General features: G+C 40.6%; 1 protein-coding gene across 1 annotated transcript in view; it reads left to right on the top strand.

Annotated features, from left to right (window-relative positions):
* The window catches only part of GDPD4 (glycerophosphodiester phosphodiesterase domain containing 4), an 85377-nt gene that overhangs the window by 61702 nt on the left and 2345 nt on the right, over positions 1 to 21330 (top strand). Inside the window, exons 14-17 of the mRNA XM_033207149.1 lie at positions 7311 to 7458; positions 7832 to 7895; positions 11193 to 11274; positions 12509 to 12561. Of these exons, the coding sequence (XP_033063040.1) occupies positions 7311 to 7458; positions 7832 to 7895; positions 11193 to 11274; positions 12509 to 12561 (347 nt within the window). The remainder of the gene's footprint in view (positions 1 to 7310; positions 7459 to 7831; positions 7896 to 11192; positions 11275 to 12508; positions 12562 to 21330) is intronic.

Genomic DNA, 21330 nt, shown 5'->3' with positions numbered 1-21330 from the left:
ATTTCATTCTTCTACATGTGGCTATCCAATTTCTCAACACCATTTATTGAAGAGACTATCCTTTCCCCATTGTATGAGGAAGACATTATATTGGCACCTTTGTTGAAATTCAACTAACTATAACGATGTGAATTTACTTCTGGGCTCTCTATTCTGTTCCACCAGTATGTGTCTGTTTTTATGCCAGTACCATGCTGTTTTGATTATCACACCTTTACAATATATTTTGAAATTAGGGAATGTGATGTGTCCAGCCCTGTTCTTTTTGCACAGGATTGCCTTGGCTTTTGGGAATCATTAGTGGTCATACAAATTTAAGCATTCTTTTTTATTTCTGTGGAAAATCACATTGGAAGTTTGAGAGGGATTATGTTGAATCTGTAAATTGCTTTGGGTAATTTTGACATTGTAACAATATTAAGTCTTTCAATCCATAAACACATAATTTTTTTCATTTATGTATTTATTTTTTCTTTTTGAGACAGAGTCTTGCTCCATTGTCCAGGCTGGAGTGCAGTGGCATGATCTCCACTCATTGCAACCTCTGCCTCCTGGGTTCAAGTGATTCTCCTGCTTCAGCCTCCCAAGTAGCTGGGATTACAGACACATACCACTGCACCCTGCTAATTTTTATGTTTTTAGTAGAGACCAGGTTTCCCCACGTTAGCCAGGTTGGTCTCGAACTCCTGACCTCAAGTGATCCACCTGCCTCAGCCTCCCAAAATGCTGGTATTATAAGGTGTGAGCCACTGCATCCAGCCCCTTTCATCAGTGTTTTATAGTTTTTACTGTACAGGTCTTTCACCTCCTTGGTAAAGTTTTATTCCTAAGAATTCTATCTTTGTTGCTATTATAAATGGGATTATTTTCTTATTTTCATCAGTTAGGTAGTTGTTAGTACATAGAAAGAAATGCTACTGATTTTTGTATGTTGATTTTGTATCCTGCAACTTTGCAACCCATAAACTGAATGTATTAGTTTTAGTAGTTTTTTTGTGGATTCTTTAGGGTTTTCTGTATGAAAGGTCATGTCATCTGCAGAGACAATCTGACTTCTTTCTTATTTGGATGGCTTTTATTTCTTTCTCTTGCTTAATTGCTCTGGCTAAGACTTACAGTACTATGTCAAAAAGAAGTGAGATTTGGCATCCTTGTCTTGTTCCTGATCTTAGAGGAAAAGCTTTCAACTTTTCACCATTGAGTATGATTTTAGTAGTGGCCATGTCCTGAATGGCCTTTATTGTATTTTGGTATATTCCTTCTATATATAATCTGTTGAGAGTTTTTATCATGAAAGGGTGTTGAATTTTGTTAAATGATTTTTCTACATCTGTTGAGATGATCATATGGTTTTTGTGTTTCATTCTGTTAATGTAGTGTGTCACATTTATTGATTTGCATATGATGAACCCTCCTTGTATCCCAGGGATAATTCCCACTCGATTATGGTGAACGATTCTTTTATGGTGCTGTTGAATTCAGTTTGTTAGTATTTTGTTGAGGATTTTTATGTCTCAGGATTTCACTGGTGATATTGGCCTGTAATTTTCTTTTCTTGTAGTGTCCTTATCTTGCTTTGGTGTCAGGGTAATGCTGGCCTAGTAAAATGAGTTTGGAAGTAGTCCCTCCACTTTAATTTTTTGAAAGAGTTTGAGAAGGATTGATACTGGTTCTTCTTTAAGTGTTTGGTGGAATTCAGCAGTGAAGCCATTATGTCCTGGGCTTTTCTTTGTTGGTAGACTTTGTATTACTTTTTATTACTCCTTGTTATTGGTCAGTTTTTAATGTTTTTAAATTTTTTTTTTAAATAAAAATTGTATTGAGGTGAAATTCACATAACATAATTTTTTTTTTTTTTTTTTGAGACGGAGTTTCACTGTTGTTGCCCAGGCTGAAGCGCAATGGCGCGATCTTGGTTCACTGCAACCTCCGCCTCCCAGGTTCAAACGATTCTCCTGCCTCAGCCTCCCAAGTAGCTGGAATTACAGGTGCACACCACCATGCCCAGCTAATTTTTGTATTTTTAGCGGAGACGGGGTTTCACCACGTTGGCCATGCTGGTCTCGACCTCCTGACCTCAGGTGATCCACCCGCCTCAGCCTCCCGAAGTGCTGGGATTACAGGCATAAGCCACCGCGCCCAGCCTAACATAAAATTTTAAAGTGAACAATTCAGTGGCACTTAGTACATTTACATTGTTGTGCAACTGCCACCTTTAGTTCTAATGTATTTTGATACTGGAAGTTTTATTTTTTCTCTTTTTTCTTGATCAGTCTTGCTAGGGGTTTATGAATTTTAATCATTTCAAAACACTGAATTTTGGCTTTGTTATATTTTTCCTATTGTGGCTTTACTTTCCTATTTCATTGATTTCTGCTCTTTATAATTTTCATACTGACTTTGGTTTTAATTTGCTGTTCTTGCTAATAGATGACTTTTTTAGGGTAGACAATTAGGTGACCTGTTTTAGATCTTCTTTCTAATGTAAACATTTAAAGTTATAAACTTATTTATTTTTTGTTTTTATTTTTTGAGACAGGGTCTCACTCTGTCGCCCAGTTTGTAGTACAGTGGCATGTACTACTGCAACCTCTGGCATGAGCCACTGCGCCCAGCCTTAAAGCTATAAATTTACTGTAAGCATTGCTTTAATTTTCTCCCACAAATGATGTTGATATATTGTTTGTTATCCAACTTAAAATATTTCAAGTTTTCTCATTTCTCATTCGACTCGTGGATTATTTAGAAATGTATCGCTAACTTTTTAAACATTTGAGGATTTTCTAGTTACTGATTTCTAATTTAAGCTTATTGTGACCAGAGAACAAACCTGTATAATTTCAACCCTTTTAAATTCTATGGTTTAAATTCTAAACTTATTTTATGGCTCACTGTATGGTTTATCTTGGTGAGCGTCCCATGTTCCCCTGAAGATTATGTGCCCTCTTCAGTTGTTGGGTGTAGTATTCTATAAATGTCAAGTAGTTCAAGTTGTTGATAGGCTTTTTGAAAATTTCATATTCATTTTTTCTTCCTTTTTCTGTTGAGCTAATACAAAGGATTAGATTGCAGATCAAACATTCACATATCAGATAGCCTACCTACTGCCGAGATTTATCATTAAGTTCAAGGATACAGCAGGCAATCAGGAGGCTCAAACAAAGCAGGGAGAGACACTGACTGTGGCTGTGCAGGTATCTTCATTTATTGAACACATACTCTGTGGCCCAGAGTAATAGATGAGGCCTCCAAGTGAGTTTGTGCAGGGTTAACTCACACATAAGGGGAGCAGTTGAGTCATGAAACATCTCTATTTGATAGTCCCAGAGAGTAATCTAGTTTATGTGTCATTCTCCAGAGACCCATGCTTCATAAATCTGTTCCATGTTTATTTACAAAATACGTAATAAAGAAATACTTAACCAGGAACATCCTTTTAAGAACATTTCATATAAGACTACTCTTCCTAGTAAATAATATTATTCTATTTATAAAAGATCAAGTTATCCTGCTGAGAAGGAGACTTCTCAGACTTCTCAAGATCAAGACTTATTCCTTCTTTCTTCTGGGAGCAACTTCCCCAATCAAAGAAAAATGAATGGTTCCTTATACTGCCATCTGTCAGTTACCAATATATACCAAACTGTATATATCTGTCAGTTACCTATATATATCCAACTGTTAACATATCCAACTGTAATTGTGATTGTTGATTTGTGTGTGTGTGTGTGTTTCCTTCTTGTATTTTGAAACTCTTTTATTGGGTGCATTTGCACTTAGGATTATTAGACCTTGGTGAATTGGCCCCTTCATTATGAAATATCCCTTGTTTAAGGTAATTAATCTTATCTAAAGTTTACTTTTTCTTGTATTAATATTGCCACACTGCCTTCTTATAATTTGTGTTTGCTTAATATGTCTTTTTCTGTCCTTTGGCTTTCAACCACTTTGCATCGTTAAAGTACATCTCTTATAAACAAAATTTTGTGAGTTCTTCTATATCTAGTAGGACAATCTCGGACATTTAATTGCAATGTTTGATCCATTAATATTTAGTTCACCAATGAGAACACTTGGACACAGGATGGGGAACATCACACACCGGGGCCTGTCATGGGGTGGGGGGAGGGACAGCATTAGGAGAAATACCTAATGTAAATGATGAGTTGATGGGTGCAGCAAACCAACACAGCACGTGTATACATATGTAACAAACCTGCACGTTGTGCACATGTACCCTAGAACTTAAAAGTATAATAACAAGAAAAAGAGGGAGGGAACAACGTTAACAATAGTGAACCTGAAAAAAAACTTAGTTCACATCCTTTAGTTGGGTTCACATTACCATCATGCTATTTTTTTTCTATTTGTTCTTTTTATTCCTTGTGGAGTTTTTTGGTCACTCCTGTCCTCTCTTTTTATTTTTTAGTTAATCATTTTTTAGTATCTCATTCTATCTCTTCTATTTTTTTAAGTTGTTTTTTGTTTTTATGTTTTTTTCAAATAGAGACAAAGTCTCGCTCTGTCACCCAAGCTGGAGTACAGTGATGTGATCATTGTTCACCGTAGTCTCGAACTACTAGGCTCAAGCCATCTTCCTACCTCAGCCTCCACAGTTAGTTAGGACTATAGGCATGTGCCCCCACACCTGGCTATTTAAAAAAATTTTTTTTGTACAGACAGGGTCTCACTGTGTTGCCAGGCTGGTCTCAAACTTCTGGCCCCAAGCCATCCTCCTGCCTTGGCCTCCCAAAGCATTGGGATTATAGGCATGAGCTGCCATGTCTGGCTCTGGCTGACTTTTTACATCTTTGGATTATTTTTTACTGATATCTCTAGGAACCGTAGCTGTCTAGTTACTCCAGCACTATTTTTTGAAAAGACTATCTTTCTTCCATTGATTTGCTTTTGCACCTTTGTCAGAAAATCATTTGTCCCATTTGTATGGATCTATTGTATGGTTTTCGGTTTTGTTCCACTGATTTATGTGTCCATAAATCACATTCTCTAATACCACACTAGCTTGATTACTGTAGCTATATAGTAAGTCTTAGTATCAGGTAGAGTGATTCCCTCTCGCACTGTTTTTTTTTTCAGATTGTTTTAATTATTGTAGGGCTGTGCTTTTCCATATAAATTTTATAATCCACTTGCCTGATTATACAGAAAAAACCTTGCTGGGAATTTTATAGGATCTGCATCAAACTTACAGATCAATTTGAGGGAGAACTGACATCTTTACTACATTGAATTTTCAATCCATGAACACGTATGTCACTACGTTTGTTTAAGAAAGTGGGCAAAGGATATGAGCAGACACTTCTCAAAAGAAGACATACAAGCAACTAACAAACATATGAAAACATGCTAAGCATCACTAATCATCAGAGAAATGCAAATCAAAACCCTGATGAGATACCATCTCACACCAGTCAGAATGGCTATTACTAAAAAGTAAAAAAATAAATAAATAAAAATAACAGATATTGACAAGGTTGCAGAGAGAAGGAAATGCTTAGACACTGTTGGTGGGAATGTAAAGTAGTTCAGCCCCTGGGGAAAGCAGTTTAGAGATTTCTCAAAGAACTAAAATGTAACTACCATTTGACCCAGCAATCCCATTACTGGGCATCTACCCAAAGGAAAATAAATTGTTCTACTAAAAAGATACCTGCACTTGTATGTTTATTGCAGCACTATTCACAATAGCAGAGACATGGAATCAGCGTAACGGCCCATCAGTGGTGGACTGGATAAAGAAATGTGGCACATATACACCATGGAATACTATGCAGCCATAAGAAAGAACAAAATCATGTCCTTTGCAGCAACATGGATGTAGCTGGAGGCCATTATTCTAAGTGAATTAGTGCAAAGACAGAAGATCAAATACACATGTTGTCACTTAAAAATGGGAGCTAAACGTTGGGTACACATGGACATAAAGATGGAAATGACAGACAATGGGGAGTCCAAAAATGGGGGAGGGAGAGACAAGGGAAAGAGCTGGAAAACTGCCTGTGGGGTACTATGTTCACTATTTGGGTAGTGGGTCCAAACCTCAGTATCATGCAATATATCCATGTATTAAACCTGCACATGTATCTCCTGAATTTAAAATTTAAACAAGGAATGTGATTGGTTTTTGAGTTTTGGTTTCAAAAGGTAAAAAGTACTTTTTACTATTTTTTCCTAATTTATTTTTAAAATTTATGTTATCTGCAGGGATTGGCTCAGAGACAATTCTAACATTAGATAACAAATTGCTAGCACCTCTGTTAAGGAGGTATTATTATTATTTTACAGTTTCTATACTGAGGCCAAGAATGTACTAAGATGACCTAGCTGGGATTCAAACCCAGGCTTGTACAGAGCAGTTTCCACTATGCCATACCATTTCAGAGTTGAAAAAAATTTTTGAAGGCACTTACATGATATGTTTTCTGAGAAACTGAATCCCTGAAAATGACAACTTAGCGAGAATTACTAGGTGTTCCTCCACTTATTTTCTTCCTGTTTCTATAAACAGTCCACAAGTACCCACTGACCTATAGTGCCATGGGAAAAATTAGATTTTATTCCCCCTACTTTTGATACTTTCAAAAATTCTTTATATTTGAAATTTAATAAGTTTACCAGATTGGTACTCATTTATTTATTTTTTCAATTAATATTTGTGGATCCTGGTGTTATGCTAGGTATTGAGTATCTGGAGACAAGACATAGTCTTTGCTTCTAGTTTGCTTAGAGTCAAGTAAAGAAGACTGATAAGTGAGCAGATCATTCAAGTAGGGGGTGATAAGTGCTCTGATAGAAGTGCGTATATAGGTGCTGCTATACAGTAGCATGCCAGAGCCAGCTCATACCAGCTTGTTATTAAATATTCAGAAACTCTGCAAATTGGTTCTACCAATGGTAGCTTACAGTTGGCTATGGTAGGAGTGTTTATATCATGGAAATTTGCAAATGCTACAATAAGGCTTTCCTTTTCCTTTTTCCTTTTCCCCATTCTTTCTTTTCTTCTTCTTCTTTTTAAAAATATGTTTTCTTTCTTCCTTTTTATTATTCTCCTTAGGACATCTGGTTTACCAGCACACCACTGTTGCTACAGGAGCAGAGGTGCTAAATCCAATCCTTTATCTTATTGTACCATGAGCCCATTCTGTCACATCGTGTCATGAATTGTCCCTGGACCAGCTGCTTCTGGTGTTTTAGGCAACAGCCTTCCACAAACATGCTGGCTGTTCCCCGTTTAGATGATAAGAATGAAACTTGATCTAAATCCCCTGTGGGTTCTGTTTTTGTTCCAGAGATTATAAAGCAGCTAACATCCATATCAACGTATACACCGTCAATGAGCCTTGGCTTTTCTCACTGGCCTGGTGCTCCAGGATTAACTCAGTGACCACAGACAACATTGGGCTCCTGAGTCAGCTTAATCACCCTCACTTCTTCATGGTGAGCTGGTTGTCCAGATTGTTCTTCCAGGCTTGTTACGATAGCAGTGCAGGCCCCCCAGCCCTGTGTTGCCCACTGTGCTGTCCCCTGGGGAGCCACTTAAGAGCACAGACTTCTATAAATATTGGAGACGTGGTATTTTTCATTCTCTCACACAGATCCTTCTGGGATTTTCAGGCAAAAATTAGTGTTGTTATAATAATTGACATTTATTGAATCCTTACAATGTCCTTTACATGCATTATGTCATTTAACCCTTTGATTTAGCCACTGTTATCTTCATGAGGAAACTGAAGCTCAAAGATATCTTTGCATATGGTCTCATGAGGTAGGATTCAGAATGAGGTCTGACTTCAGAGTTTTGTTATTGTAGCCCCACCTTTGTAGACGCATGGCAACAGTTGACAACGGCATGGAGAGTGGGGAGAAAACCAAGCGTACTTGACTCCAAAGTGGAAACTGTGTGCCCTAACAAATTGCTTTTGAAGAGGGTAGCCAGTGTCCAGTTGCCTGTTCTAGGCCTCTGTTGCTTACTGCTAAAGGCTTGAGAACCTGAAGACTCAGTTTACAATCCCAGCCATATCCTATCGCTATCTGTGGAGGGAGCCCCAGCTAACCAGTTCTGCTACAGAACTTGTTCTTATCTGTATAGAGAGTAGGTTGACCGAGTGGGACACAATAGCATACAACAGAAAACAGTTTAATTTCGCTGCACTGATTCTTTAAACCTGGTCTGTGATGTAGGCCTTTCTCTGCCCCTGAATGAAATCTCACTCAGGTCCTGTAGTTTTTCCAGTCACTCTTAGATAACTTTTAGAAGTTCACTTTTAGTCATCAAAAAGCCTCACTTCAGAATTTAAGAATCCAATCCCAAGTAATAACCCAAACTCCAAATGGCCTTGAAAGTTAAAACCTTTGTCAGAGAAGCCTAAGAGGGAAGGGGCCTCAAGTCACCTCCTCCAGATCTCCACCCTCACTGGCCTGAGCTTCTGACCTGTTCAGGGTCAGGACTGGGGAAAAGGGATCAGGGTCAAGGGCACAGTCTTACAGGGCCAGTAACTGCATCCAGGCCCTCTGGTAGAAAGGAGAAATCGCTGACTTCTTACTATGGTGGCTTGGTCAGATTTCTGGAGATGGCCCTGAAGGAAGCTTTGGATGGCAGGTCATTCAGCACAGGTGGAGCCTTTCCACCCACCTGTCCCCATGCAACTCCCCTTCATGTATATACTGTGTATTTTTCTAACATTTTAAAATCCAGTCATTACAAAAATGCATAATTTAGAAAGCAGCACACTCCTCCATAATCCTATCCCCTGAATCAGTAATGTCTCAAAATTGTCCCTTTGGGAGGTACACATTTACTTAAATGATGCTACTATTTCTGAATGTATTTTTTTATTTTAATATTTAAATTGATAAATCCATGTGATTCAAAATTCAAAAAGTTTAAAAGGATATATGTAAAAAAAAAATCTTCCTTCCACACCTGGTCTAGGCATTTTTAAAGGACCCAATACATGGCTCCCAGCCTATGCCATGGGTCATTTTATTCAGGGAGGGTGGGGCTGGTGTCCCAGGGGCCTTAACAGGCAGCCTATACTCCAGAGTTAGACTGATTGAGATTTAGATTCAGATCTTGGCTCCACCGTTTACCGTGTGAATGTGGAAATATTAGTTAACATGTTTGTGGTTTTTGGCTTTTTTGTTCTTTTTGAAATTGGGGATAATAATAGTGCAGTAGAAACACACATTTGTATCCAGCATAATCTGGTCTGGTCGTTGGTCTCGTAATTGAGAAAGTTAAAGTGAGGAATCATTTAAAAATGATACACACTTTATCAGTTAGCTTTTAATGCTTAATAAAAACTACCTAAAACTTAGTGTGTTAATCAGATATTTATCCTGTCTCAATTCTGGCTGATGGCTAGGTGGTGTCTCTGGTTTGAGCCAGGTCAGCTGGGCTAGATAGTCTAGGATGCCTTGTTCATATGTCTAGAGGCTCGCCTGGGATGACTGAGTTTCTCTTCATGTGGTCGCTCATCCTCAAGGCGGCTAGCTGGAGTGTGTTCACCTGGCGGAGACGGGTTCCCAACAGCAAGAGAGAGCAAGCCCCAAAGCACGTGGGCTTTTCCAAGTTATCCCAGTGTTATGTTTGCTGATGTTCCATTGGCCAAGGAAAATCACATGGCCAAGTTCAGATTCAGGGTGGGAGCGAAACAGACTTCAGCTCTTGATAGGGAGGCACAGCTAAGTCACGTTGTGTAGGAGCCTACATACAGGTTTGGAAGGAATTTTGTGGTCATTTTTATAAACAGTGTACCACATACATACTTCACAAATTTTATTTAAAAATATTTGTTCACCTTTTGATAGTCATTTCTTTGAGGATATTTTTGCTGATTGAGTTTTATGTTCTCTCATTTACCCTCAACCCCTTGTAGTGTTTCAGCTACACCTAATCTAATTGCAGTTTATTCTTTAATGATCTATTTTGTCCTCATTGAGTTTTTCAAAGTATTTGACTTAGTTTCTTTTTTTTTTTTTTTTTTTTTTTTTTTGAGACGGAGTCTCGCTCTGTCACCCGGGCTGGAGTGCTGTGGCCGGATCTCAGCTCACTGCAAGCTCCGCCTCCTGGGTTCACGCCATTCTCCTGCCTCAGCCTCCCGAGTAGCTGGGACTACAGGCGCCCGCCACCTCGCCCGGCTAGTTTTTTGTATTCTTTAGTAGAGACGGGGTTTCACCGTGTTAGCCAGGATGGTCTCGATCTCCTGACCTTGTGATTCGCCTGTCTTGGCCTCCCAAAGTGCTGGGATTACAGGCTTGAGCCACTGCGCCCGGCCGACTTAGTTTCTTTGAAAAGAGAAACTAAGTTTCTTTGCCTGGCTCCTGTTAATTGCTCATTGTTAGTTGTTATTATTATGATCATTAGTGTTGTTATTAATTTTGTTATTCAGCTCAAGGAAAGACCTTGGGATAGGGTGGAGAGTGGCCTGAGAAAGGATAAAATGTGCCAGCCCTATTAGCATCAAGTGGAATTGGAGAAGGCACAATGGAGGTGGAAAGGAAGCATCAAACTCAATGAGAGGACCCAGAAGACAGAGCTCTGGGAAATACGTGACTTGGGCAAGGAGCATAGAGCAGGGCCATGTAGGTAAGGGGTAATTGTACTTCAGCATTCTTAATTGAAGTGTGATACTTTAGAACAATGGTTCCCAAATGCTGGCTTACAGACACATGGTTTCAGCACCACCTGGGAATGTGTTAAAAATGCAAAGATTCTCATTCCTTAGGTGTCTAGGGAGACCCAGAAACCTGTATTACTAAAAGCTGCCCAGGGAGACTTGGCTGCATAGCCAGGTTTGAGAAGCCATGCCTTGAAAACAGCAGAAGTCAAGAACCTGGACTGTGCACAGTCTTGGGTCCAGAATAGACTTGTTGTGTGACTTCTCTGGGACCCCCTCTGCCCTCTGTTTTGGGAGATGAAAGGTGAGATGAAAGGTGTGAAGTGTTCTGTTCCCTCTAGAGCCCCCTTGCATGTATAAGGGTGACTGTTAGGATACTTGCAGGGACTCTCTGTTTGAGAATGCCACATCAGTCTAGGTTCCTTGGCCTGTTTATCCCCTCTTCCTCTCCTCCTCCAGCCCTGGCAGCAGAGCAAGGGACTTAGATCATATGATCCCAAATCCCTTCTAACTGTAAAGTTCTTTCACTGTGGTTTGTTTTATGTTTTTCAGACACCAACTTCTATATGTTCATATGGCTCCTTGTAGATATCATTTCTGTGCTTTTTATTGTTGCCATATTTTGTTTTCACTGGTAAGTATATATGTAATTTTAAATGAAGTTTTTCCAAAATAAATGGATTATTATAGGAAATTGAGAAAAAATAACAGTTATGCTCTTCCCGTAATCCCACATGGCAAGATGGCGTTTATAATCTGAACCTCTCTTATGCTGTCTGCAGTTCCTCACACCCCTTTGACCTCCCCAAAACAAGACAATATTTTCAGGATAGGGACTGTCACTAAAGCTTAGTCAAGCCTATTACTATGGATTCAATGTGGAGCAGCTGAAAGAGGACAGGGCTTGAATATTGTCCAGAACAAGTGCCTCTACCTTCCCATCTTCCATGAAACTGGGCATAGCAGTGTGCAAAGAGCAAGTTCATAAGCCAGGAAGATTGGGTTTTAGCTCTGGCTTTGTCCCTTAGTTGCTAGGTGACCCTCGGAAAACAACTGCTGCTTTCTGGGCCATAATCTTTTTTTTTTCTTTTCTTTTTTTTTTTTTTTGATATGGAGTCTCAGTCTGTTGCCCAGGCTGGAGTGCAGTGGAATGCAGTAGCATGATCTTGGCTCACTGCAACCTCCACCTCCTGGGTTCAAGTGATTCTCCTGCCTCAGCCTCCTGAGTAGCTGGGATTACAGGCACCTGCCACTGCGCCTGGCTAATTTTTTTTTTTTTTTTTTTTTGAGACGGAGTCTTGCTCTGTTGCCCAGGCTGGAGTATAGTGGTGCGATCTCGGCTCACTGCAACCTCTGTCTCCTGGGTTCAAGCGATTCTCCTGCCCCAGCCTCCCAAGTAGCTGGAACTAGAGGCATCACCACGCCCAGCTAATTTTTTTTTACTATTTTTAGTAGAGACGGGGTTTCACCATATTGGTCAGGCTGGTCTTGAACTCCTGACCTCATGATCTGCCTGCTTTGGCCTCCCAAAGTGCCGGGATTACAGGCGTGAGCCACCCTGCCTGGCCCATGCCTGGCTAATTTTTGTATTTTTAGTAGAGATGGGGTTTCACCATGTTGGTCCCGCCTCAGGTGATCCACCTGTCTCAGCCTCCCAAAGTGCTGGCATTACAGGTATGAGCCACTGTGCCTGGCCCATAATCTTTTTATCTGTACAAGAAAATTACATTTGGGAATCCTTGCAGGCAAATGCTATAGGATTGTAAGTTTCAAGATGGAAGGGGGAAGAAGATCCTGGAGGAGGAATGTTGGAGGAGACCGTGGTTCTTTAGACTCCTTCATTTCATGGATGGTCTGCTTCCTTCTAGGCGGAGAGAGACTAAAAAAGAAAAATTGTTTGAAACCTCCAGCACTCTCACAGGTAAAGTCAAAGGCCTAGCCCACTCCTGTCTCTTCATCCCTACCCATTGCTTCCAGGAGACAGAGGCTGCTTTTCATGTCCCTGACAAGAGCTGAGGGTGTCTGGAAAGTTGGGGGTGGGACCGGGGGAAGTATAGACTGGGCACAGATTCTGGAGGACTCTCTACGTCAGGCTTCAGATTTTGGATTTCACCCTGTAAGCAATGAGGCTCCTTGGAAGATTTCAAGCATGGGTGTTTACTTCTTCATATATTCATGTATCATACAGCCACTGAGTCCACATTTTGTGCCAGGCACTTAGATAGGGGCTGAAGATAACCGAAAGATGTCTGTGGAGGGTGCCCTGAGAGAGAGGAGGGACTGGCCCTCAAAGAGCAGTGAGGAAGAAGGTAAAAGTACAGCAGTTGACATCATTGGGCAAGGCATCTAGGTCCCAGACAGAGTAGCTGCTGTGCCTATTAGGGGAAAGGTGCTTTATGGGTATCATTTATGGGTGATATATGTTGGAGGCTAGAGGAAGAAAACTTCAGCGGTCCTGGAATTGCTTAAACTAGAGTCAGGTCGCTTCTTATTGGCAATTAGGAGATGGCATATGGCTTTCATTCACACAAGGAAGCGATATGGTTAGATTTCTGTGTAAAGGACTGAGGAAGTGAACTAGGCTTAGTAAAGGGAAGGGATGCTAGAGTTGATTTCTCTGAGGGTTGTGAGGATGATCAGACAGTGAGTTACTAGTTTTGGAAGCCAATGCAGTGTCAAAGGGAAACCAACTAGGAGGCAGAAGACTGTGCGGTGTGGGATATATTTCCTTCTGCAACTCCTGGAGACAAAGTTGGAACAGTCACAAAATCATGAGTTAATTTAATTTCTTATGGACAATGGTGAAGCTCCTGATATTCCATGTACTAGCTGGCAGATGAGTGGAACTGATACAATACTTAGGGTTGCAGGAATGAATCCACAGGGATCATGAAAAACTAAGTTTAGAAATTTGAATAAATTAAATAGAAGGCAATGGTCTTTCATATGCTGTGAAACTGAAGGTTTAAGCCAAATTTAGCTAGATCTGAGGCAGGGAGATCTCAGGTTACATGGTTACTTGAGTTGCAAGTTACATAGAATTTAAGATGACTCTACTGGCTATGTTAAGAAGTCTGAAGCTAACTGATGATTCCAGCTAGCTTATATCAGTAGCTGTTCCTTAGCAAGCTAGGGCTGCCATAACAAAATACCATAGACAGACTAGGTGGCTTGAACAACAGAAATTTATTTTCTCACAGTTCTGGAGGCTAGAAGTCCCAGATCAAGGTGCTGGCAAATTTGGTGAGGTGCCCTAGTAAACACTGTCTTCTTAGCTTGAATACAGCTGCCTTCTCATTGTGCGTTCACATGGCCTTTCCTCTGTGTGTGCTTGGGAGAGCAGGATCTCTGGTCTCTCTTCCTCTTCTCAGAAGGACACCAGTCCTGTTGCATTAAGGCCCCACCCTTATGGCTTAATTTAACCTTAATTACTCCTGAAGTGCCCTGTCTCCGCATACAGTCACACTGAGGGTTAGGACTCTGACATGAAATTGGAGTTGGGGGGACATAATTCAGCCCATAACAGTAGTCCAGCCAAGAAGTGATAGAACATGGAGATGAGGAGGAAACATGACTAGGAAAGAAGTTTTGAAAGTAAAATTGAAGAACTATATACACCTAGATAAAAGAGGTGGCTTAGAAAAAGTATTCAGTTAACTTGACCCTACCCACTACTATGTTGAAATGGTGATAAGAAAAGGTGAGTAGAAAATAAATGAAGGATTTTCTGTTTTTAAGAGCTCTTAGGTTGCCTGTTACAGAAACCAGTTTTTCTTGATCTAAGCAGAAATAAAAGGCATTGGAAAGCTATTTGAGTACTTCAGAGAGATACCTAGAAGGTGCAGGACCAAGTTTAGATCAGGGAAGGAACAAGGAAGACTAGACAGAAGTCAGGACCTCAGCTGTAATCACAGCCCAGATCCATTCAAGTTGAGGAGAATGGAGCCTCATTTGCTAAATACAGAGTGCCATGTGTTGCCCCATACCACCTCCAGGATTGGCACGTACTGCTGCACCTACTGATGCCACGTCCACCACCAGAAGGCCTCTCTAGTGTGAGGGTGTATTTTTCAGCAATTTAAGTCAATTTTGTTGTCTTCTGTCTTACGTAGTTTCTTATGTAAAGTTTTCAGTTGTCTTACCCCTGTTCCTCTGTTTGTAACATGTCTTTTTTCCTCTGGCTACATTTTAAGATTATTCCTTTTATTATTGGTTTTTAGTAGTTTGATTATGGCTTAACTTGGTGCGTGTGTGTGTGTGTGTGTGTGTGTGTGCATGCATGTGAGAGGGAGAGACTGTCTTGATCAGGGTTTGCTGAAATTCTTAGATCTGTCGGAGTATAATTTTCATCAAATTGGACATAATTTTAGTCTTTATTTCCTCAAATATTTTTCTGCCTCTGCTCCCCTACTGCTTTCTGGGATTCCAGTTACACAGATGTTAGTTTATTATCCCATAGATTACTGAGACTTTTTTTTTTTTTTTTTTGAGACAGAGTCTTGCTCTGTCGCCCAGGCTGGAGTGCAGTGGCATGATCTCAGCTCACTGCAGCCTCCACCTCCCAGGTTCAAGTGATTCTCCCGCCTCAGTCTTCTGAGTAGTCATTTAAAATATTTAATTAATTTCCTTTATTTTTAGATAGATTCAATTGCTGTGTGTACTAGTTTTTTGTTTTGCTTGTTTGTTTAGAGGCAAGGTCTCACTCTTTCACCAAGTCTGGAATATAGTGGAATGATCATGGTTCACTGCAGCCTTGAACTCCTGGGCTCAAACAATCCTCCTGCCTTAGCCTCCCTAGTATCTGGGACCACAGGCACAAACCACTATGACTGGCTAATTTAAAAAAAAAAAAAAATGGTAGAGATGGCATCTCACTATGTTGCCCAGGCTGATCTCAAACTCCTGACCTTAAGCAGTCCGCTTGCCTTGGCCTCCTAAAGCACTGGAATTACAGATGTGAGCTACCCTGCCCAGCCTATATTAGTTTTTTATTGCTGTATTTTAAAAAATTACTTCAAACCTAGCAGCTTAACACTATACAAATATATTATCTCACAGACATGGGTTAGATAGTTCCTTTACTTAGTCTTTACAGGGTATCAATTGGGGCTACAATCTTATTTGAGGTTTATGGTCCTCTTCCAGGCACACTGCTTGTTAGCAGTATTAAGTTCCTCATAGTTGTAGAAGAGAAGTCATCTCTGTTTTCTCAATGGCCGTTAGCAGGGTTTTGGTCTGAGGTCCTAGAGATGACCCTCAAGTCCTACCCACATGGTCCTCACAACATGGCAGCTTACTTCTTCAAAGCCAACAAGAGAATATCTCTCCAGTCTGCTATGATGAAGTCTATGTAATATAATGTAAATAATCGGAGTAGTTATCCCAGAACCTTTGTCGTATAGCATAACCTAATCAAGAGAGAGAACTATCCTGAGGTCTGTTCCAAGATGGCCGAATAGAAACAGCTGTGATCTGCAGCTCCCAGCGTGACCGATGCAGAAGACGGGTGATTGCATTTCCAACTGAGGTACCTGGTTCATCTCATTGGGACCAGTTGGACAGTGGGTACAGCTCATGGAGGGCAAGCAGAAGCAGGGCGGGGTATTGCCTCACCTGGGAAGTGCAAGGGGTCAGGGGATTTTCCTTTCCTAGCCAAGGGAAGCCGTGACAGACTGTACCGGGAAAATCAGGACACTCCAGACTTAATACTATGCTTTTCCAATGGTCTTAGCAAACAGCACACCAGGAAATTATACCTTGTGTCTGGTTCGGCAGGTCCCATGCCCATGGAGCCTTGCTCACTGCTAGCGCAGCAATCCAGATGGAACTGTGAGGCTGCAGCCTGGCTGGGGGAGGGACATCTGCCATTGCTGAGGCTTGCAAGTGGCAAGGAAGCTCGAATTAGGTGGAGCCCACCACAGCTCAACAAGGCCTGCCTGCCTCTGTAGACCCTACCTCTGGAAGCAGTGCATAGCTGAACAAAAGGCAGCAGAAACTTCTGCAGACTTCAACGTCCCTGTCTGACAGCTCTGAAGAGAGCAGTGGTTCTCCCAGCGTGGTGTTTGAGCTCTGAGAATGGACAGACTGCCTCCTCAAGTGGGTCTCTGACCCCCATGTAGCCTAACTGGGAGACACCTCCCAGTAGAGGCCAACTGATACGTCATACAGCCAGGTGCCCCTCTGAGACAAAGCTTCCAGAGTAAGAATCAGGCAGTAATATTTGCTGTTCTGCAGCCTCTGCTGGTGATACCCAGGCAAACCGTCTGGAGTGGACCTCCGGCAAACTCCCCCAACAGACCTGCAGCTGAGGGACCTGACTGTTAGAAGGAAAACTAACAGAAAGGAATAGCATCAGCATCAACAGAAGGGACATCCGTAACAAAAACCCCATCTGTAGGTCACCATCATCAAAGACCAAGGGTAGATAAAACCACAAAGAGGGGGAGAAACCAGAGTGCCTCTTCTCCAAAGGATCACAGCTCCTCGCCAGCAACAAAACAAAGCTGGATGGAGAATGACTTTGACAAGTTGACAGAAGTAGGCTTCAGAAGGTCGGTAATAACTTCTCCGAGCTAAAGAAGGATGTTCGAACCCATTGCAAGGAAGCTAAAAACCTTGAAAAAAGATTAGACAAATGGGTAACTAGAATAAACAGCGTAGGGAAGACCTTAAATGACCTGATGGAGCTGAAAACCATGGCAGAGAACTATGTGACACTTGCACAAGCTTCAGTAGCTGATTCAATCAAGTGGAAGAAAGGGTATCAGTGATTGAAGATCAAATTAATAAATGAAGTGAGAAGAGAAGTTTAGAGAAGAACGAGTAAAAAGAAACGAACAAAGCCTCCAAGAAATATGGGACTATGTGAAAAGACCAAATCTACATTTGATGGGTGTACCTGAAAGTGACGGGGAGAATGGAACCAAGTTGGAACACACTCTTCAGGATATTATCCAGGAGAACTTCTCCAACCTAGCAAGGCAGGCCAACATTCAAAGTCAGGAAATACAGAGAACACCACAAAGGTTCTCCTCAAGAAGAGCAACCCCAAGACACATCATCATTGGATTCACCAAGGTTGAAATGAAGGAAAAAATGTTAAGGGCAGCCAGAGAGAAAGGTCGGGATACCTACAAGGGAAGCCCATCCGACTGACAGCAGATCTCTCGGCAGAAACTCTACAAGTCAGAAGAGAGTGGGGGCCAATATTCAACATTCTTAAAGAAAAGAGTTTTCAATCCAGAATTTCATATCCAGCCAAACTAAGCTTCATAAGTGAAGGATAAATAAAATCCTTTACAGACAAGCAAATGCTGAGAAATTTTGTCACCACCAGGCCTGCCTTACAAGAGCTCCTGAAGGAAGCACTAAACATGGAAAGGAACAACTGGTAAACAGCCACTGCCAAAACATGCCAAAATGCAAAGACCATCAAAGCTAGGAAGAAACTGCATCAACTAACAGGCAAAATAACCAGCTAACATCATAATGACAGGATCAAATTCACACATAGCAATACTAACCTTTAATGTAAATGGGCTAAATGTTCCAATTAAGAGACACAGACTGGCAAATTGGATAAAGAGTCAAGACCCATCAGTGTGCTGTATTCAGGAGACCCATCTCATGTACAGAGACACACATAGGCTCAAAATGGATGGAGGAAGATCTACCAAGGGAAAGCAAAAAAAAAAAAAAAAAAAAAAAAAAAACAGGGGTTGCAATCCTAGTCTCTGATAAAACATACTTTAAACCAACAAAGATCAAAAGAGACAAGGCCATTACATAATGATAAAGGGATCAATTCAACAAGAAAAGCTAACTATTGTAAATATATATGCACCCAATACAGGAGCACCCAGATTCATAAAGCAAGTCCTTAGAGACCTACAAAGAGACTTAGACTCTCACACAATAATAGTGGGAGACTTTAAAACCCCACTGTCAATATTAGATTGATGAGACAGAAGGCTAACAAGTCCTGAATATCAACAGGACTTAAACTCAGCTCTGCACCCAGTGGACCTAACAGACATCTACAGAACTGTCTACCCAACATTAATAGAATATACATTCTTCTCAGCACCATATCACACTCATTCCAAAATTGACCACATAGTTGGAAGTAAAGCACTCCTCAGCAAATGTAAAACAGAAATCACAACAAACTGTCTCTCAGACCACAGTGCAATCAAATTAGATCTCAGAATTAAGAAACTCAAAACCACACAACTCCATGGAAACCGAACAACCTGCTCCTGAATGACTACTGGGTGCATAACGAAATGAAGGCTGAAATAAAGATGGTCTTTGAAACCAGTGAGAACAAAGACACAACATACCAGAATCTCTGGGACACATTTAAAACAGTGGGTAGAGGGAAATTTATAGCACTAAATGCCCACAAGAGAAAGCAGGAAAGATCTAAAATTGACACCCTAACATCACAGTTAGAAGAACTAGAGAAGCAAGAGCAAGCAAATTTAATAGCTAGCAGAAGGCAAGAAATAACTAAGATCAGAGCAGAACTGAAGGAGACAGAGACACAAAAAAACCCTTCAAAAAATCAATGAATCCAGGAGCTGGTTTTTTGAAAAGATCAACAAAATTGATAGACTGCTAACAAGAAGAAAAGAGAGAAGAATCAAATAGATGCAATAAAAAAATGATAAAGGGGATATCATCACCGATCCCACAGAAATACAAACTACCATCAGAGAATACTATAAATACCTCTACGCAAATAAACTAGAAAATTTAGAAGAAATGGATACATTCCTGGACAGATACACCCTCCCAAGACTAAACCAGCAAAGATCACCCTCCCAAAACTAAAGAGAGAAAGGTTGGGTTACCCACCCGAATTCAGAAGTTGAATCTCTGAATAGACGAATAACAGGCCTGAAATTGAGGCATTAATTAAGAGCCTACAAACCAAAAAAAGTCCAGGACCAGACGGATTCACAGCCAAATTCTACCAGAGGTACAAGGAGGAGCTGGTACCATTTCTTCTGAAACTATTCTAATCAATAGAAAAAGAGGGAATCCTCCCTACCTCTTTTTATGAGGCCAGCATCATCCTGATACCAAAGCCTGGCAGAGACACAACAGCAAAAGAGAAGTTTAGACCAATATCCCTGATGAATATTGATGTGAAAATCCTCAATAAAATACTGGCAAACCGAATCCAGCAGCACATCAAAAAGCTTACCCACCAAGATCAAGTTGGCTTCACCCCTGGGATGCAAGGCTGGTTCAACATATGCAAATCAATAGACATAATCCATCACATAAACAGAATCAATAACAAAAAACCACATGATTATCTCAATAGATGCAGAAAAGGCCTTTGACAAAATTCAACAGCCCTTCATGCTAAAAACTTGCAATAAACTAGCTAATGATGGAACATTTCTCAAAATAAGAGCTATTTATGACAAACCCACAGCCAATATACTGAATGGGCAAAAACTGGAAGCATTTCAGGCCAGGGCAATCAGGCAAGAGAAAGACATAAAGGGTATTCAGTTAGGAAAAGAGGAAGTCAAATTGTCCCTGTTTGCAGATGACATGATTGTATATTTAGAAAACCCCATCGTCTCAGCCCAGAATCTCCTTAAGTTGATAAGCAACTTCAGCAAAGTCTCAGAATACAAAATCAGTGTGCAGAAATCACAAGCATTCCTATATGCCAGTAACAGACAAACAGCCAAATCATGAGTGAACTCCCATTCACCACTGCTACAAAGAGAATAACATACCTAGGAATCCAACTTACAAGGCATTGCCAAGACAATCCTAAGCAAAAAGAACAAAGCTGGAGGCACCACACTACCTGACTTCAAACTATACCACAAGGCTACAGTAACCAAAACAGCATGGTACTGGTACCAAAACAGAGATATACACCAATGGAACGGAACAGAGCCCTCAGAAATAATACCACACGTCTACAACCATCTGACCTTTGACAAACCTGACAAAAACAAGAAATGGGAAAAGGATTCCCTATTTAATAAATGGTGCTGGGAAAACTGGCTAGCCATATGTAGAAAGCTGAAACCAGATCCCTTCCTCACACCTTGTACAAAAATTAATTCAAGATGGATGAAAGACTTAAATGTTAGACCTAAAACCATAAAAATCCTATAAGAAAACCTAGGCAATACCATTCAGGACATAGGCATGGGCAAGGATTTCATGACTAAAACACCAAAAGCAATGGCAACAAAAGCCAAAATTGACAAGTGGGATCTAATTAAAGAGCTTCTGCACAGCAAAAGAAACTGCCATCAGAGTGAACAGGCAACCTACAAAATTGGAGAAAATTTTTGCAATCTACCATCTGACAAAGAGCTAATATCCAGAATCTACAAAGAACTTAAATTTACAAGAAAAAAATCAACCCCTTCAAAAAGTAGGCAAAGGATATGAATGGACACTTTTCAAAAGAAGACATTTATGCAGCCAACAGACACATGAAAAAATGCTCATCATCACTGGTCATCAGAGAAATTCAGATCAAAAATTCAAATCACACCAGTTAGAATGGCAATCATTAAAAAGTCAGGAAACAACAGGTGCTGGAGAGGATGTGGAGAAACAAGAAAGCTTTTACACTGTTGGTAGGAGTGTTAACTAGTTCAACCATTGTGGAAGACAGTGTGGCGATTCCTCAGGGATCTAGAAC

Source organism: Trachypithecus francoisi, unplaced genomic scaffold, assembly GCF_009764315.1.
Source record: "Trachypithecus francoisi isolate TF-2019V2 unplaced genomic scaffold, Tfra_2.0 Lachesis_group8, whole genome shotgun sequence".
In the NCBI taxonomy this organism is placed as follows: Eukaryota; Metazoa; Chordata; class Mammalia; order Primates; family Cercopithecidae; genus Trachypithecus; species Trachypithecus francoisi.
The sequence above is the reverse complement of the archived record's forward strand: the minus strand, read 5'-3'. Positions and strand labels throughout refer to the sequence as shown.